Source organism: Ictalurus punctatus, chromosome 28 (genome assembly GCF_001660625.3).
Source record: "Ictalurus punctatus breed USDA103 chromosome 28, Coco_2.0, whole genome shotgun sequence".
NCBI classification, from domain to species: Eukaryota; Metazoa; Chordata; class Actinopteri; order Siluriformes; family Ictaluridae; genus Ictalurus; species Ictalurus punctatus.
Genome location: NC_030443.2, coordinates 13,569,139 through 13,583,473, shown reverse-complemented (window position 1 = coordinate 13,583,473; position 14,335 = coordinate 13,569,139). Strand labels below are relative to the sequence as shown.

General features: G+C 40.5%; 1 protein-coding gene and 1 pseudogene across 1 annotated transcript; both read left to right on the top strand.

Moving 5' to 3' along the window:
• The first annotated feature begins 1,426 nt into the window (after positions 1-1,426).
• LOC128629314 (dynein axonemal heavy chain 3-like) lies at positions 1,427-4,475 on the top strand (annotated as a pseudogene).
• A 2,013-nt stretch (positions 4,476-6,488) lies between these two features.
• Positions 6,489-12,264, top strand: hspb1 (heat shock protein, alpha-crystallin-related, 1). The gene is made up of 3 exons (XM_017460709.2): positions 6,489-7,063; positions 8,931-8,994; positions 11,533-12,264. Exons 1-3 carry the CDS (start codon positions 6,658-6,660, stop codon positions 11,696-11,698), a joined length of 636 nt encoding a protein of 211 aa, XP_017316198.1. The 5' UTR covers positions 6,489-6,657; the 3' UTR covers positions 11,699-12,264.
• The last annotated feature ends 2,071 nt before the right edge of the window (positions 12,265-14,335 follow it).

The window sequence follows — 14,335 nt, the reverse complement described above, 5'->3', positions numbered from 1 at the left end:
TAACACCGTTTCACATCGGGCAGCATCACGTCAGCCTGTCATTGATTATATACATGTTGGTATATACAGTAAATTATAAAGACTGTAATTTCCCACTAGTCCCCAAGAATAAAATGATTTTCACAATTTTTTCCACAGTGCAATGACTAAATGGGAAAAATTGGGGTAAAAAATTACAGTTGAAAAGTCCATCATAGTGCAGTTTTCACATTAGACCACAGGGTGTGCCCGTGTACATTGTGAGTGTTATTTTGGTTTCTCTCGTGGGTATGACATTTGAGTAGTTTCCAGAATATTCCACAGCCTTCAGGCTCAACACCATTTAAAAGTACCCTGTATGACTACTTTCAACCTGACAGCATAGCCTATATATTGCAGATTATATTCAGTTTGCTTCTTAAACTTAGAAACACATTGTGTTTTCTTCAGTTCTACAGAATAAATGTTTTTTGTTTGTTTGCTTGCTTGCTTTTTCTGGTTATTTCTGAAGGTAACTAGTGTTCAGCTCTCATCGGTACTACCTGAGGCACTAATTTTGAATTCCTAAAAATGTAACCAGTTTGACTGTAATTTTAATTAAATTAGTTTTACAAATGAAAGATCTTAATGTAAAGTGTTTTTCCTAAATTTCCTTAAATTTGAATGGTCCTAGGTTTTAGACTTTTTAGGTGACTCCTACACTGTCTTCACAGAAGCAAACAAAGTAACAGTGATATGCACAAATGATACTAAAAAGTAGGCTAAACAATCCAGCTACTATTATTTATCAGAAACAAAACAGGCCACCCCACAAACAACAACAAAGAATGAGATAAACACAAGAGACAAACTTGAGGTAATATAGGGTTCATGTTACTTCCTAGTGTAAACACAGAGCTACTTTAATTAGTAATTTGCTAGCAGAGATAGAGTCATTTCGATATGATGAAATGTAAACATAATCAAAAGTGACTGAAGAATAGCAAATAAACTATTGCAAATGAATAACTACTCAAAATAAATAACTATATGTCAACATAAATAGTTAACTATTAAGAAATAAATAACTACATATTAAAATACATTTTCCATTTTCTATATATATTAAAGAACAAAACACATAAAAACAAATAAGATGAAGGTTGAGATGTTTGTGGAGGATGTGAACATGCTTCTAAACACTGGAGACGTGCCCAATATGTTCGCACAGGATGAGCGTGCTGAAATCGTGGAGAAGATGCAGAGCATTGCCAAGAACGAGGGGAGAAAAATCTACGCCACACCACTCTCTATGTACAACTTCTTCATTGACAGGGTCAAAGAGAACCTGCATATCATCCTGGTCATGAGCCGCGATACATTTCAGAACCGTCTACGCATGTTTCCATCTCTGATTAACTGCTGCACGATTGACTGGTTCTAGGCGTGGCCTACAGATGCACTTGAGATGGTCCTTGCACAAGCAGTGCCAGCACTGGAAGCAGCTCTTTTGGCTCTCAACACGCTGAAACCTGCTGACATCACAGTGGTAAAGTCCATGCAGAACCCTCCTGGTCCTATTAAACTCATCATGGAGTCCATCTGTGTAATGAAGGGTATCAAACCTGATAGGAAACCTGATCCTCGAAGTTCTGGTAAGATGATCGAGGATTATTGGGGTCCATCCAAGAAGCTGCTGTTCCTAAAGTTCCTAAAGCTAAAGTTCCTGGAAAACCCCAAAGCCTTTGACAAAGACAACATCCCTGCCACCAACATCAAGAAGATCCGTGAGAAGTTTATTGGCAATCCTGATTTTCAACCTGCGCTGATCAAAAACGTCTCGTCTGCCTGTGAGGGTTTGTGCAAGTGGGTCTAGGCTATGGAGGTGAACGTGTTGCCAAAGTAGTGGCCCCAAAGAAAGGGAGGCTCTGCAAGGCAGAGGAAGAGCTGGCAGTTCAAATGAAGACTCTTGCAGTGAAGCATGGCGAGTTGAAAGCTGTGTAGGACTGACGGACTGACTGTGCTCTCTGAATGACACGTTTGCTGCAATGATGCAGAAGAAAAAGGAACTGGAAGATAACATCGAGCTGTCTTCACAGAAACTGATCTGGGCTGAGAAGCTGATTGGTGGACTGGGAGGAGAAAAAGACAGGTGGACAGAAGCAGCACAACTCTTGGGAATCAAATACACAAACCCGACCGGGGATGTGCTTCTTTCTTCAGCCACAGTGTCATACCTGCGGGCTTTCACAGTGGAGTACCGGGTGGAATGTCATAAGATTTGCATGAAAAGGAAAGGACCATGTTCTGAAGACTTCACACTTAGCAACACCCTTGGCAATCAAGTGCTGATCCAGGCATGGTGGATCGCTGGGTTACCCATAGACTCTTTCTCCACAGACAATGGCATCATTGTGTCAAATTCATGCCGCTGGCCACTCATGATAGACCCTCAGGCCAACAAGTGGATCAAGAACACGGAGAAGGCCAACAAGCTGGCCATCATCAAGCTCTCTGACAGCAGCTATGTGCAAACCTTAGAAAACACCATCCAGTTTGCAACCCCTGTCCTCCTGGAGAATCTGGGTGAGGAGCTGGATGCTATTCCAGAGCCAGTTCACCTGAAGCAGACATTCAAGCAGCAAGGTGTAGAATACCTGAAGTTGGGCAAGAACATCATTGAATATTCTCAAGACTTCCAGTTCTACCTGACCACTGGGCTGAGGAACCCACACTACCTGCCTGAAGTGGCCGTGAAGGTGTGTTTGCTGAATTTTATGATCACACCTCTCAGGCTGCAAGACCAGCTTCTCGACATTGTTGCTGCTAAAGAGAAACCAGAACTGGAGGAAAAGAAAAACCAACTCATCCTCGAGAGTGCAGCCAACAGCAAGCAGCTTAAAGACATAGAGGACAAGATACTGGAAGTTCTCTCCTCATTCCAAGGGAACATCCTGGAAGATGAGATGGCTATCAAGGTGCTGCCATCCTCTAAGATCCTGTCTGAGGAGATCTTGGAGATTCAGAAGATTGTGAGTGAAACGGAGCAGGAGATTGACAGGACGATGATGGGATATCGCCTCGTGGCCGAGCATTCATCCATCCTGTTCTTGTGCATCTCTGAGCTGGCCAACATTGAGCCAATGTACCAGTACTCACTCACATGGTTTATCAGTCTCTATCTTCACTCCATTGCTCAAAGTGCACCAAGCGAAGACTTAAGTACTCGAATTGCTAGCATCCTTGAGCACTTCACTGTCAGCATTTACAACAGTGTGTGCTGCTCGCTCTTTGAGAAGGACACAAGGAGTGCTTCCCAGGCAAATGGAACACCCTGGTGGGCATATAGGATGAACCTACATCGAACCACCGACTTTTGACCTTGCAAAAAGCTACAGTGACTCCAACTGCTGTTCACCGCTAATCTTTATACTCTCACCAGAATCGGATCTCACCGCAGTGTTGTTGAAATGTTCAGAAGATGTGAATATGGGGGCAGTAAGACCCAGGCTGTGTCACTTGGTCAGGGACAGGGCCCTGTCGCTGCTAGCATCATCAACTCTGCGCTTAGCAATGGAACGTGGGTTGTCCTATAAAACTGTCATCTACCATTGGATACTAATGCTGGAGATGATCAAGAGGAACTGATCACGCCTGAGAAAACACGCCCTGATTTTAGGCTGTGGTTGACCAGGTACCCTGACTAATGAGATGACTAATGAGCCTCCTAAACATTTAAGAGCCAATCTGCTGCGCTCCTATTGCACTGACCCACTGTGTGACCCCGCCTTCTTTGACAGCTCCACCCAACCTCACGCCTGGAGGAAGCTGCTCTTTGGCCTCTGCTTTTTCATGGACCCCACCAGAGTTGCGTCGACTACATCCGCAGCCTGCCAATCACAGCCGAGCCTGGGGTCTTCGGTCTGCACAGAAACGCTGACATCACCAAGGACAACCAGGAGACCAATCAGCTTTTAAATGGAGTGTTACTCACACTGCCCAGGCAGACAGTGCGCGGAGCCAAATTGCCTCAGGAAGTGGTGGATGAGTTGGCAGAGGACATCATGTCAAAGTTGCCACCAGGTTTCAACACTGAGAAGGTGATGTCTAAGTATCCAGTGATGTACGAGGAGTCCATGAACAACGTACTGCGGCAGGAAATCATCCTCTTTAACAGGTTGACAGAGGTGGTTTGCAGCAGCCTGGTCAATATCCGGAAGGCTCTAAAGGGGCAAGTGGTGATGTCCTCAGAGCTGGAGAACATTTTTAACAGCATGCTAGTGGGGAAAGTTGCAGCCATGCGGGCTGCTAAATCTTATCCTTCACTCAAACCTCTCAGCCGCTACATCTCTGACCTGCTGTCCAGACTGCATTTCTTACAGGAGTGGATAGATAATGGACCTCCAGATGTGTTCTGGCTCTCTAGGTTCTACTTCACACAGTCCTTCCTCACTGGAGTGTCTCAGAATTCAGATTCAGATTCTCCATCGACTACATCGGCTTTGAGTATGAGGTGATGAATCAGGAGAATGTGCTGGAGGTAAAGCCTGTGGACGGTGTGTACATTCGTGGTTTATTCCTGGAGGGAGCTCGGGGGGATCGGGAGTGTACGGTCATCGGAGAATCACTTCCCAAAATTCTCTTCGACTCGCTGCCAATTATCTGGCTGAAGCCTGGAGAGAGCAGCAGATTCCTGCATGAGCGCATGTATGTGAGTCCTGTGTACAAAACGAGTGCGAGGAGAGGCACACTGTCCACCACCAGACACTCCACCAACTACGTCCTGTCCATCGAGCTGCCCTCGGACCATCCACAGAAACACTGGATCAACCATAGGGTGGCTGCTCTCTGCCAGCTGGATGACTGAGTACGCCAGGGATAATAAACATGTATATAAAGTCACCAACTCAAGTCAAGTCATAATTTATTTCTAGAGCACTTTTAAAAGTGCACCAAAGTGTACCAAAGTGCTGAACAATAAAACGTTGAGCATATAAAAGTAAAGCATTAAAAGAAAACATGCAGCATGCAAAATATAAACACATTAAAAAGAATACAGTCAGAAAACTTCAACATAAAACCCGTAAACTATTCTTAATGAAAAGTCAGAGAGAACAAATGAGATTTAAGAGCCAATTTAAAACTGGGTAGTGATGGAGCAGACCTCACATTTAAGGGCAGACTGTTCCAAAGTTTAGGTGCTGCAACAGAGAAGGCCCGACTACCTTTATATTTACAGCGACAACGTGGGACAGTTAAGAGAAGCTGATTACATGACCTAAGAGCTCTTTGGGGAGAGTAAGGAATCAGAAGGTCACTAATCTATTTTGGTGCAACAAAAGATAAAGACTACACAAGCAAATCATTTTAAAATCAATTCGAAAATTTACAGGAAGACAGTGTAAAGTGGCTAGAATGAAGTCTCTCTGCCGCATTTTGGATAATTTGCATGTGATAGACAGCAGTTTGAGGCAGGCCACATATAGGGAATTACAGTAGTCCAGACATGATGTTATGAGAGTGTGGATTACAGTGTCCAAATCTTTCGGGGCCAGAAATTGTTTTAATATCGCAACTGATCTCAGATGAAAGAAACTGTCCTTTACCACTGTACTGATTTGTTTCTCAAAATTTAGTGATGAATCAAATGTAAGTTTGAGTCGAGACCAAGACCTTAACCACTCGAGTCCGAGTCCAAAAGGGGCCAAGTCGGACTTGAGTCCGAGTCCTTAATGGCAGAATCCGAGTCGAATCCTGCCAACTCCAGAAAGTAAACAAATTGAAAAAAGATTTTAAATTGCAGTTGTAAACTTGAGCTGTTGAATTAATATTTAAACCTTCACAAACCAATGTCAACATAAATGTAACAAAAAATACCACTATTACATCTTGCCATTACCATGTCACTATTGCAAATGTGCTTTTAATTTTCATATAAAGTGCTATTAAAAAGGTATTTAAAAAACTCATTACATTTAATACATCTTTTACAAATATTGATTTACTGACTAATTATTGATGTATAAAAGTTTCTCAGGAAAAAAAACAGCTTTATAAAACCTTTTTAAGACCTCTAAGAATATAATTTTTAAAAATGTTTTAATGTCATACTTTAACAAAGTTCACCAGAAATGTGGATATCTATGAGTTTTTAACACTGTCTGCTTGTGGGGTCATTGTTGTGTTTAGACTTTGTTTTATGTGTGTTTTCTTCAGCTGTCTGTACATCCACCTGTCTTTCTATGTGACACTGTCGGGTACTACTCTTTTTAGAAAAAATCCTCATGGATTCCTGTGTTATTTTCATAGATTCTTGTATGACTCTGTAATGCAGGAGAGGAGGGATTATGTGTGGTGTGTGTGTGTGAGTGTATGTCATTACACTCATGAAAAGGTTAAACGATCCCTAGTCAGCTGTACAGCCGACAGGCTTTGCCTCAGATTCCATTCTCCTGCTACGTCTGCCGTGAATAGACCTTCTAGTCAGTTCTATAATTATTTGGGTCGGGGGTGGGGGACATGGCCGGTGCGAGAAAGTTTTAGAGAGTGTGAGAAAGAAATGGGGCGTTCCAACGAGGGTGGGCAGTAACCAGCTTATTATAAAAGCCTGCAGCTCTAAGCCGACAGCACCTTCTGGAAAAGGTTTCTGATAAAAAGCTTTAATCGTCCAGAGAGAGAAGTCCAACTTATTCTTCAGCCATGACTGAGAGGCGCATCCCTTTCACTTTCCTCCGCACTCCATCCTGGGACCCATTCCGTGACTGGTACCAAGGCAGCAGGATCTTTGACCAGGCATTTGGGATGCCAGCAGTACCAGAGGAGATGCATGTCTTTCCCAGCACCCACTGGCCTGGCTATATGCGCCCTTCCATTGGTGCTGATATGGCCTCCCTGATGCACAGTGCTCAGGTACCCCCACTTACCATGCCCACTCCGATAGTGCCTCATCCAGCAGCCTATGCCCGTGCCTTGTCACGCCAACTCAGCACCGGGTTGTCTGAGATCAAGCAGACACAGGATGGCTGGAAGGTAAGCTTGGACGTCAACCATTTTGCTCCTGAGGAGCTCACAGTGAAGACCAAGGATGGTGTGGTGGAGATCACTGGTAAGTTTGAGTGTCATTATATCAATCTGTCAAACAAGCATGAAAAATTGCATTTTGATTGAATTGAGAGATTGCTTTTTTCTATTTAGATGAGATCACTCGTGAGATTTTTTTTTTAAATGTTAAGATTTTTCCACCTGTTGATAGCATTTCTGCTGGATCATGTAGGACTTTGTTAAAATGTCATCCAAACATACTATTAGCTTTTGGCTGATGAGTTGTTTTTCCATTTCGCTGCACGCATTTTGCTGTCCACCAGCAGATGAAGATGTTTAGTGACACATACAAGGGATAGTTTACATCATTTATAAAACTCAAAGTGTAAATGAATAAAAGATACATATTACTCTTTTTTTGAATTCAGGATGAATTAAAGAAGACAGTCCTTGTTAAAGTTTCCTTGCAGGCCAGATGGTGATTTACATCCTGATTGAAACAAACAGACAAGAGAAGGAATTGAGCTGTGGACAAATAACAAGCTGAAACATCTCTAGAGAAAAAAAAAAAAAAACAGACTCTAATGTCAGTCAGAGATGAAGTGTTTTTCAGTTTTGCCAATTTGCATTTATATAGCTCAGGTATTGTGCTATTTATAATAACCCAGAAATCAATCAGCATATCATTTGCAGCCTTTGGGAAGTAAACTGGAATTGGTATAGATCAATCTGGTAAAGATAGAAAGATAATAAAGTCATAAATCGGCTCCCCTTGTGCTATAACTACATTCACTGGGATTAAGGGACATTTCTCACTGACCACTCTCTGTGTCCTTCATGATCGGACGAACTAGAGAGCAGTTAAGAGTTAACACAACAGACTTAGTGCTTCAGGATGTGATCCGCCCAAATGTAGCCTTTGGGAGAGCTGTTTGGAACACAGCCCAGAGCAGGACTCGCACCACTGTAGGATAATTTGTGCTCGAACACTCTGAGGTCATGGAAGTGGTTAGACTTTCCTCTCATTGCTCATTGTTTACAGCATGCCTTACTTGTAGAGCACAGGAACGGTTTTATTTTCAAAAGCCCATACCGATTATGATTGATTTCACGAGAAAGGAAGGAGTGAAGAAATTCTCAACTGCATAGTTTTAAGACATAACTGGGAGTTAACTTAATATATAAGCATAATTTAATATCACATGATTAAACTTAAAATTTTTACTATTAGTTTCAATCAAACTTTTATTTGTGAAAGTGATGATCTGAAAGCCATTTATTCTTGCAGAAAACATGGATAATATTTATTAAGGTTTTTTATGGTTCCTCATATGTTTGCATAATTTTTAATGGTACACATTTTTTTATTAGTTACAGTGATGTTGCACCAATCCAGTAACTGATACACACTTCTGGAAATTTATGGTATTGATTATACAGATGTTGATTAATTCATGGCTTTTATAAGAAGATTTTATGATTAAACACCATAAAGAGTCTGATATACTGTATTCACACCAGCAGTTACTAATGCTGGCTTTTATACAAAGGCTGAAGTAGCTTTCAGGCCTATCAGGACCACGTTGGAGCTTATGTCTTCCTTCTATTATTGGAGTCGTTGTCAAAACAGGCAGGCACGTTGCCACAGCACAGGAACACCAGCTTGTTTTAATGAAGAAAGTCCTAGAAGACTAGTAGACATGTAAAAAGCTGAGACCTTTTATGTATGTCCTGAATGTAAATTAATTAGACTTAAGTAGACAGGAGATGCCTGTAAGTGTTAGGTAAAACCCTTTTAGGAATGCAAGCACACTGAAATGGTATGATCCAGGAAAGATGTACTGCTTGTAGCATTGTGCTCGTATCCAAAAGCAAAGTGAAAGCATATGAAGATTTGGCAAAAAAAAAATAAATGTGCTTTATCTTTACAGGAAAACACGAGGAAAGAAAGGACGAGCATGGTGTCATTTCTAGATCCTTCACTAGGAAGTACACGTGAGTATAGGAACTCATTACTGTCCTTGTATACAACATAATGAGTGTCAAAACAAGGAGTGCCTAATATAAAAGAATATCAGAGTATAGTATGCTTTAAGAACTCTTAGATAAGGCCACTTACTAGTCATGAATATTCAATTATAACACTGAATATTATTATTAGCTTGAATATTACTATTCATACTTAGTTCTGAAATATGTCTGGCATGAATGATGCAGCAAATAAGAAAAAAAACGGGAGCAAAATATTCACTTTTGAGGTTGCAAAAAGCTGTAAAATGGTGAATTCATATTACTGACATATTTATAGCTGTCATTACGTTTTCTGCCATGGGAAAGCCCGAATCAAATTCCAGTTTCTTGGTAACATCGATATGTCAAGGTGCAAGAGGAATATAAGAGAAATATAAGAGAAATAACACACTTTGTGACATGCTGTTATTGGAAAATAATCAGCTTCAAGGTGGTAACAGTAACTCTGCTTTGCATCAGGCTGCATTACACAACCCTGGTGCTGATTATTTTCCTACAATAGCACGCCCTGTTTTATTTTAATAATTACTTACCACTGGTTACATCGAATTTTGCCTTTGGGGAACTCATGGCATAAATGCAATGCACATTTCTCCAGGCAGTTTTCAGTTATCGTTTGCAGTTAGTGTTAAGTGTGCTAACATGTTTACTAGAAAGGTGTGAGTATGTCCACATTTGCATATGAGCATACTTAGTACATCAGCTCTTATCACATATAGTGAAATACAGGGGATATAGCAAATGAAAACTGGTTTTGGGACATAACCTGTGTCTTGCTTGCACCATGGGCTATTCACAGTGAGTTGTTCAAATACATCATTCACATAGTAGTAGTAGATAGATAAATTATTTTGAACAGTGTGGTACAATAGAGTTGAACTGAACATGCATGCTTGTTGCAACAAGGGTATCTTTAAAAAAAAAAAAAAAAAAAAAAAAAAAAAAAACCAACAAATTATAGGGTCTTATTGCAAATTTATTTGAATTTCTATGCGTTCAAAGGGTAATATCAGAACTGGGGTGGAGTTAGTGTTAGCATAGCACATAACACATAGCACTATTTCTCTGTCTTATCTTCATTTGTTTATTTGGTATGTCTTGTTTCCCTAATATGGGACTAAATCCGGCCACTAAGCCTTTATTCAGTACAGAACATTCCAGAAGCTTCCCCATCTGTTCTCCACTGCATACCACAGCTCTGTTTCCCCTTATCTCAGTCTCATGAAATGGATAAATAGAGCAGCTCACAGGCAAGCAAGACAAGTCTATACACTCTATAACAGCTATAGTAGCGTCTCCTGCTTACTGATTATAGCCATTCTGTGCCTCAGCTATTCTCTTTGTCTTGCACCCTGGGTCTTTGTCTTTCCCTCATTCTCTCCCTCACACACACACATACACACACACTGTATGCAGCTTTGTCGCCACCAAGAGGAAGCCTCTGTCTGCCTCTTTTTCAAAGATTTGTCACTGCACTGATGCATTGAAATGGATGCAAAAAAGACATCAGTGGCATTAGATAAGGACATAGTGGTCATTATTATTTTAAGTCGTCTCCAGTGACTGCACAAAGCTATTTCTACTACTTTAAGCGTAATGAGACTCTAGCAGTGTTGATGAAACACCATTCTAAATCAGCATTAGAAAAAAGAGATCGATCTTATCTGCTGGAGTACATTATTACCACATTCAGCATCCTTCCGTCTTCACTCTGGAGACTTAATGCTTCACTAGCTCCTTATTCACTACTAATGCACTCAGACTACAAATTTTAGTTGGCATTTGACCATGACCAAACAAAGCCCTATGTATATGTTTTGTACACTGGAGGTTTGTTGTCGATCTAACCTATCAGCATTGGTTGCTAGCAAACTAGCTAACTTGCAAACCATTAACAGTAAGGGGGAAAAAAACATAACACACAGATGTAAGAAGAAGGAAAAAAAACTGGACATACTGCAAAAAATTACATCTTAGCAAGTGAAAATATCTTGAATATAGTCCAATTTATTTAATATTTCCTGTTATAAGACTACAGCAAAGCTAAATATAAGATTATTAACACTATTTCTACAATTTCTGCTAATTTCAAGCATTCGATTGTGTTATTCTTTTGAAAATAAATGCTTAAAACAAGCAAAATTATCTGTCAATAGAACAAGACTATTTCAAGGTTGAAATTAGTACAAATAAAAATGACTAGATATAGGTTTGCTAATATTATATTTGGCTTGTTATAGTTTAATAACAGGAAATACTCTTTTTTTTGTAGGCATTATCAAGTTTTCAGATATTTCTACACCAAACCTTTAGTAAATCAGGGCCTAAGTGTTTGCTGCTTCACGTGCCATCACACCTTATTTTAACAACATATAAGGAAAATCCTGTGGTCGTGGTTCACTAGCTTCTGATTCAGCTCACGAAGTACACAAATACAGCACCATTCCTTTACACTGACTTCATGTCTTGTAGAAACTCTGTTTGTCCTCTTGTTTTCTCCAGACTGCCCCCTGGTGCCGATGCAGAAAAAATCACATCCTCACTTTCCCCTGAGGGTTTCCTGACTGTGGAGGCACCTCTCCCCAAACCCGCCATCCAGTCCTCTGAGATCACCATCCCTGTCAACACGAGCAGCAGCGTCGTGCAAAAGCAGGATGGAGCAAAGTGATGAAGAGGAGAAGAAATGTTTACAAGCATGACGTTTAAGATAGACAAGACACAAAAGACACTATTTTACATGCTGCATGCTCTAGTCTCAGCCTTTTCAATGCACGCTTTAGTGTAAGACTTGGGGTTGATGCATTTCTTTTTTCCTCTTTGTCTTTCTTTTTTTTGTGTTTGTGTGTCAACATAACCATGTGCACTGCAACTATATGTTAGTTCTACTGTAATTACACACTTCCTTTGAATAATGGACACACACACACACACACCGTTTGCTGGCGAGAACTGAAAGCAGTTTGCACACTTACTAATAGAGGGGTGTTGTTTTCTTTGTCACACAAACACACAAGTAGGCCTACACAGAGGGAGACAGTCTTGACACAACTCACACACCTCTGAGCCCCAACAAAGCAGTTCTTTCCCTCCTTCTGGCACAAGAGAGCAAACAGTATGAAAAGGCTCTACGGAGTGTTAAGGCTGTGTAATGTTCTTATAATGATTTCTATGATCATATGATCATTTAGCAGAACACAGTGCTATGAACTATTCAATAAACCTTTGAACTTTAAATTTCGGTATGTTCTGAGTTGTTGTGATATTCCACACAATACTTTACACTGTTGCATTGCATGAATAAAAAAAAAAAAAACTACACTAACTACATAAAATGGAAATCACAAAGTATATTCTCCTGCAACGTGAAGTGTTTATAAGTGAAACAGGATCTTGAAATATTTTGCCTGATAATAGCTGGGGTTGGGGAAGGGGAGTGGTAAAACAAGACATGATACAGTATATTGGGTTTATATCATTTATTACTATTTAAGGGCAAAAGTCATTGCATTTTGATGGAACAGAAAAAAAAAAAACCCCACAGATTTCTTCTTTTAAATGATTGACACAATGATCCATGAATATAATTTTTTAAAAAACAAAAAAACAAAACAAAAAGCATGATCCAACAAGAAAAAAATGGTCAGTTTTGATTTCAAGCTGTGTTTGAAGAAATGATTTAGGGTTTTTTAAACCTAATCTCTATCCACCACCTTATGACCAAAAGGAAGTTACCATAAACAAGAATTTCTTTTGTCCCATCCAGTGTGCATTCCTGCTCACACCCAGTGTAAAAGGGTAAAAGGGCAGTCCAAATGCAATATTAAGAAACAAGGCAAGAGTCATAGAATTAACAAGGCAGTTAGGAATACTAATGCTCATATGTTACACAATACAGGAGGATTGGAAAGACTTCACTACTGCTGAGTAGAAAACATGAGTTTATATACACATAAAGCAGGTAATAAAATGGTAGAAATTGGAAGAGGAGACTGCATCCTCTGCTGGGATGGAGGGATAGTGTTCAGAGTTGCTATGACAATAAGCCATCTATACTAACACAGCATTGCAGGTTCTGTGGTGTGATCCTGAGCTCGGCTTACTACAGTTTTACAGGTTCTCACCATGTCCAAGTGGATTTCCAAGGTTCTACAGGTTACTTACACCTCCCAAAAACACACTAGTGTGTGGATTGGCTACTCTAGGGTGTGAATGTATGTAAACGGCCAGGCTTCACATCCAGGGTGTATTCCTGTCCCACACACAGAGTTCCTGGTTGAGGCACCGGAACCACCCTGACCAAGACAAATTGGTTAATAAAGATGAAGAAACAAGCACGTATACTACAGCAAGTTTTCCCTGAACACTGGAGCAATACACTATGAAGTACTTGTGGTATACTTTCCGGTATATTTTGTGGTATCCATATGCAGCAACGCCCACATGACACATTATCACAAATAATACAAAATCTGAAATATACAGATTTAGAGTACCATGTACAAATACAAAATTAGCATGCATGTCACCTTCTTTGTTGCCTACTAATGAGGTGTAAAACAATGTATATGAAGGTTAATGCATACAGGATGAACCATGATTGTCACTGAATTATACAAATAAAATAATACAAGTTCACCACACACACACACACACACACACACACACACACACACACACACACACACACACACACACACACACACACACACACACACACACACACACACACACACACACACACACACACACACACACACACACACACACACACACACGTCTAAATAATATTTTACCAAGGGCAAAGTAGTTAGCACGGTTGCCTCACGCCTGCAAGATTGGGGGTTCGAATCCCTGTGTGTGCTAAGTTTGCATGTTCTCCTTGTGCTTTGGTGGTTTCCTCTGGATACTGTGGTTTGCTCCCCTTTAAGCTTATGATCAGATGCAGAAAAGTATCAATGTAATGTATGAAAGAAAACAAGGCTTCTGTTAGAGCACAATCTTTTTAGAGGCTACATCCATTAGCTGTGTTTTATGCCTAGGGGCACATTGAAGGCAACTGCAGCATCTGTGTGCATACATGTGTGTGTGTGTGTGTGTGTGTGTGTTTTTTACTCACTCAGCTACAGCCACAGCACTGATGTATACTCATTCTCTATCTGTCTCTGGCTGCATAATCCTGCTATTTATAGAAAGGGATACGATGTCCTGCATTTCCGGCATGTTCCATGGCAGTAGTGGAAATCTGATGAGCACTCTGAGTGTGTGTGTGTGTGTGTGTGTGTGTGTGTGTGTGTGTGTGTGTGTG